Source organism: Micropterus salmoides, unplaced genomic scaffold, assembly GCF_014851395.1.
Source record: "Micropterus salmoides isolate LMB-PRFRI ecotype aquatic unplaced genomic scaffold, ASM1485139v1 Ms_hic_scaffold_2, whole genome shotgun sequence".
Classification (NCBI taxonomy): Eukaryota; Metazoa; Chordata; class Actinopteri; order Centrarchiformes; family Centrarchidae; genus Micropterus; species Micropterus salmoides.
Genome location: NW_024041150.1, coordinates 12308849 through 12328598, shown reverse-complemented (window position 1 = coordinate 12328598; position 19750 = coordinate 12308849). Strand labels below are relative to the sequence as shown.

Sequence of the window (19750 nt, the reverse complement as noted above, 5' to 3'; positions counted from 1 at the left end):
TATAAACCATAAAATAATAATAGTAATAATAATAATGGTAAAAGAACATGCATAAAAGATTAAATGTAAGAGGACACAATTTTCTACCATAACAAAGACGAGTCAGTTAGTAGGAGAGTGATAATCCTGTGTTTTCACTTTCAATATCAGCTTACCAATACCAGCTTTTTTTTTTATAAATATATGGATTTTATGGATTATGGATAAAGAAGACCTAAAAATCTTCTTCTATGATGAAATTCTATGATGTTGTAAAACCTCAGAGTGAACGTTTCGCAGTCATTACAAGCATGGTGAGAAAAGAGGGCTAATTATGCAGGTTTTCTGAAATTGCCCGGTGAGGCTGTATGTGGAGGCACCACTGCCTGTAAGAACAGTCAGGGAATAAGAAAAGATCAGGTTGGAATTATTAAATACAAAATAACAGCATACTTTTAGTACTGTGACAGACTGAGATCCAACATTAATGAACCATAAATTTAACAGGGTATTATTGGTGGATGGAGCTGCTCTAGGTTGAGGTCAGACTAGATTAACATAGATAACCATTAACATACAGTCAGTTTCCAAATGAGCTGTTTTGCTGTACTTCCAAATTCCAAAAAGGAGAAAAGTTTATTTTACATTTGATTTGATTTTTATTATTGTGATTTTGTATTTTTTATGAGTAAGCACATCGTGAGCAACGTTCCTCTAATGTGTACACATACCTGGCAAAAAAAGCGGATTCTGATTCTGAAAATGTCAGACACCTTGTGTGGGGGAAGGGCGGCAGAGGGGGAAGGAGACTCTCTCCCTCCTTCCTCTCTCCCTCCAGAACACACACACTCCCTCCCTCACACCATCGCTGGCCATCAGCAGCGTCTGACGGCTGCATCCTCTGCTGTAGCAGCGCCGCTTTTCCATCCTCCTCTGCGTCGTCTGCACCTGACATCCCGACCGCAGGAGTCTTTTGTGTCTCCACGGGGGCCATTGTTGTTTCTCTCTTTTTGGAGGGGAAAAGAAACACCATGGAAATGATGGGTAACAAAGAGCGACGAGGCGTGAATTTCAAAGGCTTGCTGAGGAGGAATTGGCTTCTTATTGCCACCGTTGTGTCAGTGCTGCTCGGTATGTGGAAGCCCCTTAATGTCTGCTCATGTATGCTGAGGGAATGAGACTCTTTCATCCCCATTGATGCCATTTTTTAGTTGTTTCGATCTCCATCCCTCCCTCTCTGTGTTACCATTCAGTCTTGCTTTCAGCCGCTGTCACTGTTGAAATAAATCAACCTCTTTTGCATCAGCTGGCCACTGCTTGACGAGACAGCAACAGTAAATGCCAAATGTGTGTGTTAAGGACTACATGCATTGCATTTCATTATTATATTAAGACATAGAAACATAAAAAAAAAATGGAGAACAGGTACTGAGTGTGGTGTTGTAGGAGACACAGCCTCTGTCCTCTCCCCCTGTGTCTGGACGTGTCTCAGTCAAACGTGACCAGACTGAATGGACAGCTGATGCTGGGTCTATGTGAGGAGTCCCAGCCCTGAGGCAGCGCAGCACAGTGCATACAGCACAGGCTATCAGCAGGTGCTCAGGTTTGAAAAGGGTTAAGATGTTATTAGATGTATTTTCTTTTTTATATTTGGGACGGGTTACCTTGAGCTGATAGCCTCTATTAGATTCATCCAGACAAAGTTAGTAGTATCGAATTGCATTTCTAAAGAAATTTAGATTAAATGTGTGTTAAAGGAATAGTTCAACACTTTTTGGAAATACTCTTACTTGCTTTTTTGTACTTTCAATCTCATGTCTGTGTGTAAAGTACGGAGCTGTGGCAAAGTGGCAGTCAGCCTGGAGAAAGGGGAGAACGATTAGCCTGGCTCTGTCCAAAGTTCAAAACGTACAGCTTGCAACACCCTCTATAGGTCACTGATTAACACATATTTCAATTATTTCAATCTCCCCCGTAAAAAAGAAATGCAAAAAGAACTCCACTATTGCATGGGATGCCAGATGGTGAGTGCAGGTTTTGGTCTCATGGTCCCAAACCAACTTCACTGTGACAACAAGGCTGCAGAAAGTCACTGGGCTCAGCTGGCATCGCCAAGAAATAGTTCCAGGAAGTAAGTCTCCTGAAATCACATTTCTGTTTGAGAACGGATTAAAAAACGAGAGATTAATCAGTTATTTTTGAACTTTGGACAGACACATGCCTCCCCCTACTTTTTTATTATTTTTATATATTTTTACTTGATCTATTGCAAGACTTTCCCTGGTTGTGGGTCTTTTGTGGAATTTTATAAGTGGAAATCTATTGTAATCTGGGTCAGTTCTCTCAGTTTACTGTCAGATGTTGGATGTTTTGATGTCCTGCGGGTGTAGGGCAGAAGTTACACACAACGGCAATAAAATCTGTCATCCAAAGTTGTTCTTTTACCATGATGACCTCGCTTCACCTCAAGCATCCCAGATTGCTTTATTATTTCAGATCCCCTTACTTAATTACTTTTAAAAAAACTTTCTGCTTTCTGGCCATTTGTAACTTTGAAAGACAACAGTGTTTAGGTACAGGTCTTGGTTTCGTTATAGGACCTAATAGTTCCCCCAAAATTGACATTTCTTCCAGGGCTGAGAGGAAACTGCATGCTGTCTGGTACTGTTGTGAAATCAAGGAGTGGGTCTTTATGATTGCAATTACCATAACTGCAGCTGTGAATTGAAGGGAGAACACACAGTGTGAGCATCCGAAATCAAACCAGCAGCTTCTGGATCTGCAGTTGTGCAACCTGTCAAACAGCAGCTTAGAGCTGTAGCTAAAATGTGCTGATGTGCACCACCTACAGGCAATGTGAGGTTTGTCAACTGGGTATTTCTGTGGAATTAAGAGGTTAATCCTAACCACATCCAATATTATGTAGCTGAAGTACCAGAGGCTGCAGTTTCAGAACCCCCGCAATCCTGGGACCGCAGTTCTAGAACCGTAGTTCTTTTGCGAAAGTGCCATCTAGTGGAGTGGTGGTGGTAATGCACAGCAACACGAAGGAGCAACACGGTCGATATAATCAATAACTTAAGTTTAGGCACACACTCGGTGATTTTTGTGGTTAATGGGTTATTGGCTTCGGGAGGCTGTCAAGAGTAACATAGCTAGCCAGCTAGCTGGCAGTATCAATGTAAACAAGGGTCCTAGAAATGTAGTTTTGGTCCTAGGATTGCGGTCCTGAAACTGCAGCCTCTGGTACTGCAGCTACATACTACTCACCACATTTAAAAAAGAGAGAGATGTGGGGGGCACAAGCTAAGAGTCGATAGCTACGCTAGCAGCTCTGTGAGGGACCAAGTCACATGGGGTAGATTGGTTTTGCTTAATGTGTTGTGTTGTATTGTACACGATGCCTTTTGTAGAAAGCAAAGAAGGGGAGCTGACTACAGGGTGCCTCTAGAGGAAAAGGTTGAGGGTCATCAAAATAGTTAATATACAATACACTCAACAACAATTATATTTATCCACTCTAATCTAATCCATTTTATTTATATTGCATATTTTAAAAACCAGGTGTATAAAATGCTGCGCAAAGAATAAAACATAAAACACATATAAAAACACAAAGAACACATAGAAACATAGACAACACGCAAACAAATGGTTCACAATCGAAGGGCCTACAGCAGAGGACCACACAGTTCTCATGCTGGGTTAAAAGCCAGGGGTTTTAAAAATTTCAAGGGTGGGGGCTTTTTGACCTGTGGAGGTAGTGCGGTCACTCCTGGTTTTTAACCTGGTTTTATGAGCGACCAGCAGGAGCTGATCAGTGGACCTTAGTGACCTCGAGGGGGTGTAAACTTGCAGGAGGTCTGTGATATAACGAGGTGCCAACCCATTTAGTGATTCAAAAACACACAAAAAGATCTTAAAATGTATTCTAAAATGGACCGGGAGCCAGTGGAGCGAGGCCAGGACAGGTGTAATGTTAGGACTAACCGTAGGCGTAAGAGAGAGGCTTGGTCAACGGCAATATAAAGTGCATTACAGTATATTTAACACTGATGTTTACTGAAACTGAAGTGCAACTTTTCATCAAGTCTTGTATACCAAAATACTGCACAAATCAAAATTGTGACCTGAATGTAAACTTATGGTGAAAATTCATCCTAAGCTAAGTGACCCTGTGTGACCGGAACTGATTGATTCTGCTAACATCAAACACATTGCAATGTCATTACTGCCTCATGTCTGTTATATGTCAACTAAGAACAAATTTTTAATGTCTATCAGTGACATTTTGGCATCACTGTGAGCCACAAAACAGTGGCTGGCCACTGCTCCCAATACTTGGGATGGGTTAAATACAGATCTGTTACTACATTGGCTGGCTGACATGAACTAACTTACATCATGAGCTCCCAATTTCTATTAAATAATGCATTTGTGATTACAATGCAAGAAATCAAAAAGTCTGATGATTTAAATCAAACACTAGGGTTTGAAGGTTCAGTGTGTAAGTTTTAGTGACATCTAGTGGTGACATCCAAGCGAGTTGTATAGCTACGGTGCCTGAGACAGGACAAAAGATGTCCTCTATGAGATGGCAGAGAGTTGCCAGTCAAGAAAAGTTTCTTTAGTTAGATTTATTAAGAAATTATATTTACTTAATTATTCAGTAAAACCATATGTTTTTATGAATATTATTGTTACTTGTTCATTAATAAACAACAGCCACATCAAGAAATGAAGTGTCATATTCCTGTAATACAGTATTTTACAACGTGGGAGGGTTGGCTCATCTGGACTAACATACCAAAGTCTTGTTATATATCACCATTAGCAGTAAAAAGAAATACATATTTTCCACCAGGGCAGTAAAATGTGAAGCTAGGCTGCTGATCTGAGCTTCCCTGCTGTTACCGTTTCATTACCAATAATATTCATCAGCTGTTTATCTCAGGAAGGTAACGGTACATTTCTGTCCACATAACAAAGCCATAACAGAGCGCTGGAGAAGAACTACATGAAGTTACAATCCAATTACGGATTTTTTCTACCAGCGCAGTAAAAGTTTAGCTGGCTGGTCTGGGCTTTTATACTGGAAGCCACCGTTTTATTGCCAATTATCGATCAGCTGATTGTCTCATGAATGTGACCGCCAAAGCCAGAGAGCGCTGGAGAGAGAGAGTCACTACATGAAATTAATCCAACTACATACGTCTCTCTGTGATTATGGTATAAAGATCAGGCTGTCGGCTCTCGTGCTAAATAACACATTTTCTCCTTCATTTGTCCAAATGTCACTTCTCTTCTAATAAACCAGAAGACTACTCAGAGACTGTATATCATTATTATTACTATTTCCTCTTCTTCTTCTTCTTTGTACGCATTCAATGTAGTGATGGGCGTCTACATTACAGGAATTATACAAGCAGAAGAAGAATACAGCGACCTCCATAGGAGGGGGTGCCCACGGTTATGTAGATATAAATGGCTCATTTAAAGGTAATCGAAACATAACGCTTAATTATGTAAGGTCTTTATACACCACTGAAAACATAGTTATGGATCTTCTTCTGTCAATAGATCCTCTGAATTATTACACACTGAACTGGTTCTCAAACTTTTTCTGTCACGCCCCCCTTCAGAAGCCAAGTTCATACCCCCCCACCCCAGCAAAGATGGATTTTGTTTTTATTAATCATTAACAATACAGGCGATTAAAATGAAACAAGATTCAGGTTAGCAAAATAGCCCTGCTAGCATCAGAGCACTTTTGTCTGTTTGTGTCACCACATGAATCTGCTCAACATCCACAACCCCCCTGAGCCCCCCAGTGTGAGAACCACTGACATGCACACTGTAGAGTTCAGAGAGAAGCGGTGCGTTAATGTTATTATTTCACAGAGCCCGTGTCATAACCAGTTTCAGACTAGTGCTGTGAGACTGAATCATTTCCACAGACTAGCTCGTCTGTCGACTGTGAATAACCCGAACATGAAGTGAATAATTACTGAAATTCACAGAGCAAAAAATTGCACACAAATAGTTTGCAGACAATGGTTTGGCTTTGCTGCCACTAGAAGTCATGTGCTTCTACTCTTCAAGTCTTCAATGTATAACGTTTGTCCACAGTGTTCTTTCTGTGGCTGCATGCACACAAAGCTGGCCATCTAACCAAGCAATAAAAAATGCTTAACCATGATCCACTCAGACTGCAGTGGCAAATAGCAGAGCAGATGTTCCATTTTGTTTGAGGTCACAGGTGGTACATGCAACCCATCCCCAGTCGAAGGAAGCTAAAGAAATAAAGCCGCAGCTGTAAGCCTCAATGCCTGTAGGTGGCACAAGTGTTTTGTTTTCTGTTGTTGGCAACTGTTTTTGACCGTAGGTGGCAACATTAAAAAGTCTTCACAGCAGGTGGACAATGCTGCTGCTGCTGCTGCTAACACAGTTGGTGGTGCAGTTGGCATGGTTAGAAAAGGACCAAACAGCTCCACCTGGTGGAGAATCTGCAGCTTACTAAATATGGAAGTTACAGCGAGTTTGTGAGTTTTAAGCCAGTTCCATCAGGGGCTTCACATCCACAAATGCTAAAGTATAGGTCATGTTTTGATAGATCTGCGTGGTCGTGGCACGCAACTACATTTTGCTGTGTCATCGCCGTGTTTAACAGGCATCTTTACTGGCGGTCTGTTATGTGTGATAACACAGAGGAGGCTTGGAGTATATTACTAAAATCATTGAGTGGGATCCCTGTGAGGTTTATAGCTGAAAAATATAGGCCAATGTGCGTTGTGCCTCATGAATTCTGAATGGATGAAACCTCAGTTGCTTTTGCAGAGCAAACTGCACTCATTTAAGCGACATAATATCAATTTTAGTGTAATTTATGTTTTTTTTGGCCCCCTTCAGCTGAAACCAAGAATCTTTTATGGTTTGACTCTGTCTTTCTTACGATCTTTAAGGTATCAGTTTGGGCGTCGTGGTCAGAGAGTATTCGTCCCTCTCCCATCTCAACAAGCAGTACTTTGGCTTCCCGGGAGAGATCCTCATGCGAATGCTGAAGCTGGTCATCCTCCCACTCATCATTTCAAGCATGATAACAGGTAACTTGAACATGACTTTTTCTGAGTGATATAAACATACAGTGATAATGATGTACTGCAATGACACATACAGAAGTGCACTACAAGAAATGAAGTAAGTCTTAAAACTGTAAAAATTTGACCTTGCTAACTAAAATGTAACCGTGTTTGTTAATGGATTTGTGAATTTGCTAGCTCCTCAATTGGTCGTTGACAGCGAGAATTAGTTTTTTCCCACCGCATGGAGTGTCCCCCACCTGAGTACCATTATTTCTCAGTATGTGCTTTAACTTCCTCAGAGCACATCGAGAAAGGGACCTTGTTTGCATGTCATGCAAAATAACAGTAACTCAAGGTGCACTTACTATGTGTTTTAGCTTTCATCAGCATCTTCGTCTTCATCAACTGATGGACTCTATCATGGCTGAACTAATCTAGTGCTTGGTATTTATTACTTTGTAATCAAATGCTCGACTGTGAAGATTATGAAACGCAGGGGAAAGCTCAGCAGAAAGCTGTGGTTTGGAAGATTCTGGAAGATCATCCCATTGGTCAGCACAATTCGCTATTAGGGATTACAAATAAGTGTCAAGAACAAAGTCAAGTGAATGTTGTTTAAAAGTAGCCCGTTTTCATTTCAATCACAATCGCCTGTAGATTCATAAACTTTAAAAATAGCATTAGTAATTTAACTAAATTAGTTAACTTAATACTCATCAGGGTTAATTTTTCCAGCAATTTAACTCTTTCTAACTCAACATTCATAAACAAGCCATAACCTACACTCACTTCCCCAGGTCATGAAGGAACAAAGACCCGCACATCCCAGCACGTTGTCTTTGAATAATCTATATGCATTCAATGATCTACAAAATCAAATGCCAGGCTTAGCTGAATGTAGTTATTTAGCTTTTCAGCTGCTACTTTCATATAGCTACTTTTGTGTGGAAGTGTGGTGTGGAAGTTCTCAGCACCTGTCTATGCCACGAATGCTGGTTGAAGTATTAAAGACCCGATCTGTTGACCAGAGAAATTGTTGTATATTCACAGTCGCCTTGGAGTTGGAACGATTTCATTTGATGTTCAACTGATCAGACTTCAAAATCTCTAGAATAGTCTTTTGATACCTGGTGGGAGGAGCTTGTAGTTTAGATTATAATGACACATTGTCCTTTTTGTTCACAGGCGTTGCAGCCCTGGACTCTGAGGTATCAGGAAAGATAGGTCTGCGCGCGGTTGTTTATTACTTTTCTACAACCATCATTGCAGTTATTCTTGGTGAGCTGATATTTCCCCTCCCCCTAACTTCTCTAGTTCACACTTTATTTACTTTTCCTGTGTATTTCAGTTGCTTTACAGCTAAGTCTCTCAAATGGTGTTATGTAAAAGAGGTGGTTGATATGAAACCCACTGCACGAGTTATACCGTCATCGCAGCATGCTGACTGTCATCCTTTGCAGGCATTATCTTGGTGATGACTATCAAACCTGGAGTCTCTCAGACAGCTGAGCACATTGACAGAGCCGGGACCACACCCAACGTCACAACAGTTGACACACTCCTGGACCTCATAAGGTGATCCCCCAGCCATGTCATAGAAACTACAAAATTCTCATGACGATGAAGTGTCCACTCGTTCAGATGTTGAAGTGAAATCAGGTCTTAATTGAAATACTTGTCTTGTGGTGATCAGTAAATAATAATTTATCACCTCTCTTCTGTTCTGTTCCTCTGCTTCAAACAAGCTAGTTCATACAACGTGTCATTTAACAACTTCAATGGCAAAAAGTTTGCCCAAATGGACTGTTTCTTCTCACAAGCATTTGTGGAGTTACACTGAGTTATACTCATGGAAAGTGACAAACGTAAAGGAGCTTGAGAGAAAAGTTTGTACTGGCGGTGGCGTAAGGGTTTGAGATGTTGTCCACTTATCAGGAGGTCGGTGGTTTGATCCCCAGTTCTCCAAGTCTGCATATCAAAGTATCCCTGGGCAACGTAAGCTACGTTCAGACTGCAGGCCAAAGTGACCCAAATCCGATTTTTTTGCCCATATGTGACTCAGATCTGATCTTTTTATGACAGTGTGAACAGGCCAAGTCACACGGAATCTGATCTTTTCCAGTTCAGATTTGGGCCACTTTCATATATGGTCCAAATCCGATACAGATCAGATCTTTTCAGGTTTCAGACATTCAGACATTCCAGCTTATAAGCACAATATAAGGCTTAATGTAATATAATAGTGCAACATATATATAAATTAATAATAAACTTAAATAACAAATACATTAACAAAAACAAAAGGAAGTACAAAACAGGACAGACTTAAGAGATGAGTGAGTGAGAAAGTGACAGTCTATCTTAACAGGTGGTGATATAAGATATTTTTTAGATGAATAGCTCTGAGTAGATATTACTTATCGAAATGCTTTTCTTGTTTGATACAAGTTTGAGAGTACATATCTATTTCGATTAGGAGTACTTTAAAACATGGGGTAGACTTAGAGCATTTAGCTTTGTGAATATGAAATTTCTCCAACAAAATAAAGAGATTCACAATGGTAAACATAAGTTCTTATCTTTAGATTCAAAGTAGGTAATGACATTTTTCTCTTCAATTGTGATTGTATGTGTTGTTTTAGAATATATGCAATTCTCAAAGACCCTCCAGAATGAGCTACAGAATGAACAGTCATAGAAAAGATGATTTAAAGTTTATTGTTCTGTTCTACAAACGGTGCAATTGTTATCAACAAACATGAATTTTGAGATAAGCATGTTGGTTGGATATATTTTATGCAAATGTAATTCTCTAACTTTGTTTGTAATACAGAATCTAAAAGGAACAAGCCATGCCTTACACCAGTTAACATTGGAAAACTGAGAATTCCAGAAAAAATTTCCACGAGGTGTTATTTTCTTTAAATTTAAAAGGCATTTTCTAATGTGTTTGTTAGTGCATTTGCTGCTCAAAATATCAATATTATTTATATAAAGAGTATATGTGAAACTGGGCACTTCTTGCTGTTTCTTATAGCTTTTCATTAGTTCTAATAAAACATTAGGTATAGATTTAAAGACTGAGCTATATTCTCTGAATGTTATTGGGAATGCCTTCTCTCTAAGAAAGGACTCATACTTAATTAATTGACAATCAAATAAGTCCCTTAAGAAGATGATATTTCTATCGATCCAGTTTGGTAATAAAGTGACTTTTCCTCATTATTCCATATAATAGACTTGTGTGGAGAGAAGTTATGAGAATAGCACAACTTCCAAGCTAAAAGAGCTTGTTGATAAAATCGGGACAGTTTTAGCAGTAACTTTGTGATATTATAGTGACACTTCAACAAGAATTGGAGACCTCCAACCTCTTTGAAAATGTTATGTGGGATAAAGTACCATAATGACTCGGTTGCATTTAAGCATTCTTTTAACCATTTCACCTTGAAGGTGTAATTCTTCCATACAAAGTTTATGAGTACGTTTTTAATGTCTTTGCATGTTGAATCATGGACGCTGAGGGAGAGAGCAGGGTAAACAAATCTTGAAATCCCTTCTGCTTTAGTCAGGAGGATTCTGCCCAGTATTGAAATGTCGCTTTGAAGCCATAAGTTCAAAGTTGCATCAATTCTGACCTCAGTCTGGACACTCAGGTCGGAATTAATGCGACTTTGCTCTCTTCTGAGTTACATGCATGCCACTTAGTAGAGAGAGTAGTGTGAATGTGTGTGAGTGAGTTGTGGAGCAGTTGGGTTGTACAGCGCCAGAAACCGTAATGAAAAGAACATTCATAGCCATCGATGTGAAAATGTGTATCGATGTGTATTTCTGTTACTGAAGAACTCAGAGGCTAACAAATAACCTTCAGTTTCTTGAATTAAAGCTAATTGCTGTTGTGTACCGTATATACTAAAAATCCAGTTCCCATACAACTTTCTATTGATGCAATTTTGGCATCCCTGAGGAAGACATCTGCAAAGAACTATTAGTGTTTTAGCTCCATTATTCAAAAGAAGTTCACCACATTCACAGCCTCTTTATGAGTGTGAAAATCATTCTCTCCTGGATTTTGCCTTACTTAAAGAGTTATTGCAATGACCCATCTGTCAAGGAATTACTGAAGTACAAATCATCACCTTCTGTGTCATTGGTTTAGCCCTAATCTTGACTTTTCCAATCAACAGAAACATGTTTCCAGAAAATCTGGTGCAGGCTTGTTTTCAGCAGGTAAGAGGCGTAAGAGGCACATCTATCATGCATTGCAGTTCCACATTCTACCCATGTTTAAAGTGTCATTCAAACCCACATTGGGATCTGGTGAGTATACACTGTGTAGCCATGTGGCCATGTGAACGTAACTCTGACGTTGTGAAATGTGACCAATTCCACTCTAGTACAAGACCAAGCGCAAAGAGCTGGAGCCTCCGAAGGTTTCAGCCAACACCACCACAATTCCACCTCTCACAACTACTATCATGGCGGTGGTAGAGGTAGGTGTGCACGTTACTCTGTTCTGTTCATCTAGATCAGTCTGATCAGTCACTACATAAATGCTTTTGATGCATAGCCTTGTTTGTCAAAGAAGAAAAGCTACACTTGCACCAGAGTTCACTAATGTATATCCATTAACATGATTGTTGTGGTTTTGATCTTTGCATGACAACAGTGTGTCTTTGTTGATCCATCTGCCGCACTGTACGTTTCATGTTTCTGCACCTGGCGACCAGCGTCTGATCTAAATGCATCAGAAGACCCAATAATGAGTGAAACGTAGCCATGGGTCATTGGGCTGCTCATCAATGGGTCTTTAGAGTAAGCTAGTGTGGTTGTAAAAGCGGCTTCCTGGCCTAGTCTTGGTTAGCTGAATGAATCGCCTCCTTGTCTCCTCTCTTGGCAGAATATAACCAGGGACTATAAAATCATCGGGACATATTCAGATGGAATCAACGTACTGGGGCTTATTGTGTTCTGTGTTGCTTTTGGCCTTGTCATTGGGAAGATGGGTGAAAAGGGCCGTATCCTCCTGGAATTTTTTGATGCCCTGAATGAAGCAACCATGAAACTGGTCCAGATCATTATGTGGTATGTATAAAAGACTGATCCACAGGTACAGCAAACAACATTAAAAAGCTACAAGTGAAAAAAGGATGAATAAATACGCTCCTTTGGGTTTTATTGTGTTTTTATCCTTTTGATGATTTTTGTATCTGGGATATCTCTTGCTAGAGGTTTCACTTTTATATTAATTATCAATAAAGACGTTTTTAAAACTTGGACTACTATACAAATGCACATTCTGAGTAATTTTGATGAAAGTTCTGCATGGGCCTAAAAAATAGACCTGAACTTGGTCCATATTCAGTTTTTAAGACCCAGCCTGGATGAACACTGACTGATGCTGCAATAGACGTTTTTCCTTTCTCAAAGACAAAGTGACATCATTTCATTCGACCGACAAAAAGGCTTTAACACGCTTGACCTTGGGAACAGTAGTTTAACAAAATATAATCTTAACTCAAGGTCCACATACTAGCTTTTCTCAGGCTTTCTCACCAGATGGACTTATTAGGATAGGGCTGCAAATGCCATGAAGAAAAAGCTAACAATTGTACCGTCAGTTAAGATATATTATTTATTAGACCAACACACAATTTGACAACACAAGTGGCTCAGGCTAATTAGCCAATAAGCTATTTCTCTTTACATCTTTAGGTTACATGTTTATGGGCAACAAAAAAATACATGCAACTACCATGTGACACAACAATAAATTATTTGTCCCAGCTGCAGTGGTGGAAGAGCTAATAAGATCCTTTATGTTAAAAAGTAACAATACCACGATTCAAAAATATAATTTGTATGAAAGTAAAAGTACTCATTACTCAGTTTTCTTGCTACTGTTATGTCAGAGTATGATTAAAGTCTCTACACACTTTGTAGCCAGTTGGATTTTTTTAGCAGTTGTCACTACAGTGTTTCCAGAAGCGGGCCTTATAATGATTGGAGCTTATAGAAGCTCCCTCTAGCTAAGTTTTTGTTTAATATTTTCAATGACAAGTTATTTTATTTGGGTAGCCTTGCTACTTCCAATAAAACTGTAGTGTTGCGGTAGCTTAACTGTTTCCAGAGTAGAGTAGCTTGTGCTGTCGTTTACTGATTGTTAGCTTGCCATGCTAACAAACGTAATACGTTAAATTTGAAAATGTCCAAACCTGACCCAAGGTCAAGGCTTATTTAAGTAAGCGCCATGAGCCCAAACCTGATTAGCAACCTAATACCAGGTTGGGTTGAAAGTTTGGTAGATACAATATTTACATACATTTTTATACTGTGTCATGTTGAAAAATGTATTTTATTCATCCAACCAACTGCTTAAAACCCAAAGATATAGACTTAACTCTCACAGAAGACTAAGAAAATCAGCAAATATTCACATTTGAGAAGCTAGAACGAGTGAATCTTTTGCTTTTTTGCTTTATAAAATGACTTAAATGATCAAGCGATTGTTAAACTTGTTGCTGATCATTTTTCTGTTGACTGGCTTATCACTTAATCAAGTTATTATTTCAGCTGTAGTCCAAATGCACAATATTTTCTTTAATCTTAGATTCTATCCCCCAAAGGTCACAAACTTTGTGTTTTTCAGCTACATGCCAGTAGGGATCCTGTTCCTAATTGCTGCGAAGATCATTGAGGTGGAAGACTGGGAGATCTTCAGGAAGATGGGTCTTTATATGGTGACGGTGCTGAGTGGGTAAGCTGTCCTATTACTCTGTATCCGCCTGTTCCACACACTGGGATTTATGTTTGGCATTTGGGCCGATTCTCCCTCCAGTGATACAGTAAAAGCTGAGCTCTGTGCAGGCACTGATAAGGGCCAAGGACATTTAAAACTGCTCAACCTGCAGATGCAGTAATGAAAGCTTCGCTCATGCCTCTAAATCTAAGTGACACCATTAAAGACTGTACAGTAAATCCCTTCCAGTTAGGTCACAGGGTTAGTCCAATTCTTGGAGTGCTTCTGACAACATGTGCACGCAATGTTCACACTGTCATAATGTTCTGAATGCAACATTCAGTGCCGATAAAAAATGTTTATGCATTATTGCTTTAGGACTATGAATGATAATGGATCATGATAAACAGAAAGAGTCTTTACTTTCAAAGTAATGTCAAGTCTCTCCAAGTGTGCCTATTTGTAAGCACTGTAGATGAATTACATTTAAAAGTCAGTTCAGTCAACTGACATTTGAGCTTTTACTCCCTTAATTCAAGGAGTAATTTTTCAGACCTTGAAAACACTAAATATATAATATATATAAATCTCCCGTTAGCTCACATGACTTTCGACCTGGTTTTACTGACTTACTCTCAGCTACATCTGAGCCTGAAAAGTGCCACTGTACAGTATGAAATAAATAAAAAAAGATATATCCTTGTGTGTTTTCACAATATTGAGGAATAATTCAGCATTTTATGAAACACACGTAATTCCTTTTTTTTGTGACAGTAAGGTGAGAAGATAGATACCATTTAATGTGCGTTAAGTACCAAGATAGGACCAGGAGGGCTGTTAGCTTAGCATAAAGACTGGAAGCAGGAGGAAACAGCTAGCCTGACTCTGTTCAAACGTAAAAAATAACCAACACCTCTTCAGCTCACTGATTAGCATGTTGTATTTAATCTGTGTCATCTGTACATTAACAGACATGTAAATGTTGTACTTTTAAAAGAGTCAGCTTCCAGGTTTTAAGCTAGGTTAACTACTCGCTCTCTAAAAGAAAGCAAATAAGCTCGTTTCCCAAAATGTAGAACCTTTAACAGTTGCCCCAACGGACAGTTTAAACCCCTTGAGAAGCTGCAGTAGAGTGGGTTGTTTCTGAAAACCGAAGCTATAAATATGTTTGTTCTATGTATGATTATAAATGATGCTACATAACATTTTCATAAGAAACCTATTCTTTAAATTTCACATTTGTACTAAAAACCATGGGACAACCATGTCATTTTCAACATGTACTACTCCGCGAGCGAATTCTATTGTAAGGGAAGTAGTTTAATAGTTGGGAGTGCATCATATTGGTTATATTTACATTGTGACATGAACATGTGCAAAAAGCTTAATAGTTAAAATGATTAAACACAAAGTACCTTTTTCGTCTGGAGGTTACGGGGATATAAAAGTCTATCTGTGTCTCTAAAAGTCTAATATTGTGCTTTTCATACAGTATGTGGCAATTCCCCTCAAATACATTGTTCTATAATAAATGTCTGTTTTGTCCTGCAGTCTAGCTATCCACGCCACCATCTGTCTGCCACTGATCTACTTTGTCATCGTGAGGAAGAACCCGTATACATTTACACTGGGAATGGCCCAGGCGCTGGTGACAGCACTCATGATCTCCTCCAGGTCAGAATCCACTGAGCTCCACACTAATACTACTCGTACATCCATTGCCTTAAAAGCAACATATAAATAGTTATATATTTAATGTTAGGACCACAGGAAATGACACATTTTCATATTTATGAATCAAGACCCCTGTGTGCCAAAACCTTGAGGTCACAGTAATAACGCCAACCGCTGACCTGTCTTCCAGCTCTGCCACCCTGCCCGTCACCTTCCGATGCGCCGAGGAGAACAATCGCATCGACAAGCGGATCACCCGCTTCGTCCTCCCAGTGGGTGCCACCATTAACATGGATGGCACAGCACTCTACGAGGCGGTGGCTGCCATCTTCATCGCTCAGCTGAATAACTATGCTCTGGATGCGGGCCAGATTGTTACTATCAGGTAAATCAGCCTTGCTCAGGGGCACTTCTAACTACAGATTATGATACTATAAAATACAACTTATGATACTATAAAATACTAGTATTGATGACCAAGGTAGTAATTTCTTGCTGATTTCGATTATGCCTACCAAACAACAAACATGTAAAAACAAATGTGACATAATGGAATGTACAACATCCACAGCAAGCATAATAATGAAGTTATGACTGACATACATTTAGGTAATAATATTTGTATCTAAATGTCACTCAGACCTGTAAGTAGGTTGTTTGAAGCATGCAGAAAGCTGTCATTAATGCATCACAGCTGATAGATGCATTTCTTTCTCACTCATCAGAACCCACATTGTACATTGTGGATGGATGAGTTAGCAAAGTGTGTGGAACACAACACTCTGTGCTCCATAAACTTTGCTAACTCATCCATCCACCCCCGACCTCCTCGCTACAAAGGCTTGAGGCTCTATAACAATGGCATGCAAGTTCTGCCTTTGCAGTGAGAATTTACAATTTAATGTCAGTTACAGGCATTTGAACAAATACCTGTTGCTGTCATTATTTGGGGAGGACAGTCTCTGAACTCTGAAATGAGTTCCATTTGAGGGCAGGACTACATACATCTGTATGCATAGAGATGACCCCTGTTAGCTAAATAAACTGTATTGATATACAATGTTTACTATGCAGATATTGTGCCCTTTGTATTATTACTAATCTACTGTTTTGGTACATACTGCATGTATCTCAGTCACAACAGTTCGTCTTGCCCACACTTTACTGATGATTTAGAGTATTTCAGTTACTTCTTGCTGCCGTTTGGGGCAACTCATTTCTCAGATGTGGCTTTAACATTTCATTTCTGCGTGTTATAATGAGGAATATTTACAACATTGAGTCTCTCTGTTTCAGTATAACAGCAACAGTTGCCAGTATTGGAGCAGCAGGAGTCCCTAATGCTGGGCTCGTCACCATGGTGATAGTCTTAACAGCTGTTGGATTACCTGCAAGTGATGTCACTCTAATAGTTGCTGTGGATTGGCTGCTGTAAGTTGATCTCTTGACCTTCTGTCTGGAGTGTTTTTCCTATACCTTCCTACTAAAAAGTTTGAATTCTAACTTAAGAGCGATGCTGTAGGTTGACTTTGAGCGGTGTGTTTCAGGGACCGGTTCCGCACTATGATCAACGTTCTTGGCGATGCTTATGGAGCCGGAATCGTCCAGAAACTATCCAAGAGGGAACTGGAGAGGATGGATCTGACATCTGATGTGGACGTCACCAACCCCTTCGCTCTGGAAGCCACTTTGGATGACGAAGAGTGCGAGAAGAAATCCTACGTCAATGGAGGCTTCACCGTCGACAAGACAGATGCAATCTCCTTTACTGAAACCTCCCAGTTTTAGCCTCTGGCTGGCTCTGAGGAGCAGAGAAAGTGCCATGCTGCTATGGATGTCAAGCGGAAAACCTTCCATCATGTATCAGCACCATGACGAGAGAGGAAAACTATCGAGCTAGACCCATCCAAGCTCAAACATCAGCAATAGCAGCCTCTGTTAAGCTTAACCAAGATGACCACCCTTTATGTTGGACATTTATAACCACAACTAGATTAAAGTGCTTCCTTCTTACACTCAAATTGTGCCAAGATTAAGAAAAGTCCGTTTGTTTTTTTTAGAAATACGAGTGTGTTCTTTCTTGCAAGGATGCACTGAAAGGAAGAGCTTGTGTGTGTGTGTGTGCACGAGGACATTTTTTTGGATATATCTGAGGTGTATGTATGTATTTTGCAAAAAAGAAAAGATCAATTTAACACAAGAGAAAACAAAACAATAATCTGAATTTGAAATCTACTTTATTTAATCCTTGATTAGACAATTACTCTCTGAAATGTGTGAATGATCTTTTTCGCGTGGCTGTATATCTGCACTGCTTGTATATCTATCTGTATATTTAAACTGTGCCAAACATATAAAGAGGTTTTTCACCAAGTTGCATGAAGCAATATGTTAAATTTATGCTAATTGCTGGCTGCAGACTGATCTTTTATGGAGACTTTACTGAGACTGGAGATGGTTAACAAAGGCTTATTCAGTCATTGAACACTGTGAAATTTGTGGACATTTTTTTCAGAACCAAATCCCTAACATTTATTTGATTTAATTATTATGATCACAAATTGTATTTGTGTTTAGGCAGCATGGTCACATAATGGACAATAATAATCAGAGTGTGTCTTTTTGAGTAGTTTTTCACAACTTCGCAACTATATTTTCACTGTGGTGTAGGGTTGAAATACGCTATAGCATACATGAAGTAAGCTTTTATCTGGTAATCTACATTTTTCATGTTATAGGTATGTTTTTGGGATAAACTATTGGGAATAGCCCTAAGTGGCCATCCATTCAAATGGGGTTTTTTGACTCCGTTTCCCATGATAACAGGATAATTATCTCGTGATCTAGAAATAACAAACCATAGCTGAATCCATTTCTTTAGGATAATTTCAGAAGAATTTCTAGTGTCACTGGTTTGCTCAGTTGGTAGAGCACAGGACTTGTAAACTGTGGATTCTTTTGTGCGTTTTTTTTATCATCAACAGTTGTTATGAAGAGATTCAGAGGAATCCAATCATACATTCCCAACAGCCGTCAGGAAATGTGTAACGTTAAATAGATTCGCCTATGGGAAGCACAGGAATTTCATCTGCCTGGGAATGATGGGTGAATGAAAATTCCATAGGCTGATGGATGTGGACCGCTCACCAGGACACACATAGTCCAGCACATGCTTAATGTGAGAATATGAAACAGTCTCTTCATAAGAAGAAGAAAAATTGGCCTTTGCCTGTGCTCTACCAACTGAGCTAACCGATGATACTTATAACTCCTTTGAAATTACCATTAAGAAACGCTCCAGCCAACCCCTGGGTTAAATTACTTTTTTATTATCTCGAGATCACGCGAAACCGGAGAAACAAAAATAACTGAATAGATGGCCGCTTAGGGCTTCCGTACTTTGTTGCAGAGCGTGAGATAAAAAGATCAATCTCCTGTCTGTGCGTTAAGGATGGAGCAAGAGCCAGGAGGAGGTTAGCTTGGGTTATCATAAAGATGGGAAGCAGGGGGAAACTAGCCTGGCTTACTCCGAAGTTCAAATACAGGTGAAACTTGAAAAATCTGCATATCGTGCAAAGTTCATTTATTTCAGTAATTCAACTTAAAAGGTGAAACTAATATATTATATAGTATCATTACATGCAAAGTGAGATATTTCAAGCTTTTATTTGATATAATTTCGATGATTATTGCGTACAGCTTATGAAAACCCCAAATTCAAAATCTCAGAAAATTAGAATATTACATGAAATCAATAATTTAAAAAAAAAAGGATTTTAAAGCATAATCATGCATATGTACTCAGTACTTGGTTTGGGCCCCTTTTGCCTCAATGCGGCGTGGCATGGATGCTATCAGCCTGTGGCACTGCTGAGGTGTTATGGAAGACCAGGATGCTTCAGTAGCGGCCTTCAGCTCTTCTGCACTGTTCGGTGTCATGTCTTTCATCTTTCTCTTGGCAATGCCCCATAGATTCTCTATGGGGTTCAGGTCAGGCCAGTTTGCTGGCCAATCAAGCACAGTAATCCCATGGTCATTGAACCAGGTTTTGGTACTTTTGGCAGTGCGGGCAGGTGCCAAGTCCTGCTGGAAAATGAAGTCAGCATCTCCATAAAGCTCGTCTGCTGAAGGAAGCATAAAGTGCTCTAAAATGTCCTGGTAGACGGCTGCGCTGACTCTGGACTTTAAGCACAGTGGACCAACACCAGCAGATGACATGACTCCCCAAACCAACACAAACTGTGGAAACTTCACACTGGACTTCAAGCATCTTGGA

At 39.6% G+C, this 19750-nt stretch overlaps 1 protein-coding gene across 2 annotated transcripts; it reads left to right on the top strand.

Moving 5' to 3' along the window:
- Window positions 1–855: 855 nt before the first annotated feature.
- slc1a1 (solute carrier family 1 member 1) lies at window positions 856–17850 on the top strand. 2 transcript variants are annotated; one of them, XM_038732067.1, is made up of 12 exons: window positions 856–1110; window positions 6942–7082; window positions 8247–8339; window positions 8522–8636; window positions 11249–11291; window positions 11459–11554; window positions 11962–12146; window positions 13711–13818; window positions 15352–15474; window positions 15665–15859; window positions 16771–16905; window positions 17022–17850. In XM_038732067.1, the coding sequence occupies exons 1-12, from the start codon at window positions 1011–1013 to the stop codon at window positions 17260–17262; spliced, it is 1575 nt and encodes a 524-aa protein (XP_038587995.1). In that variant the 5' UTR covers window positions 856–1010; the 3' UTR covers window positions 17263–17850. The 2 variants fall into 2 exon arrangements, with proteins under 2 accessions (XP_038587995.1, XP_038587996.1); XM_038732068.1 differs by lacking the exon at window positions 856–1110 and adding an exon at window positions 6746–6763.
- Window positions 17851–19750: the final 1900 nt, after the last annotated feature.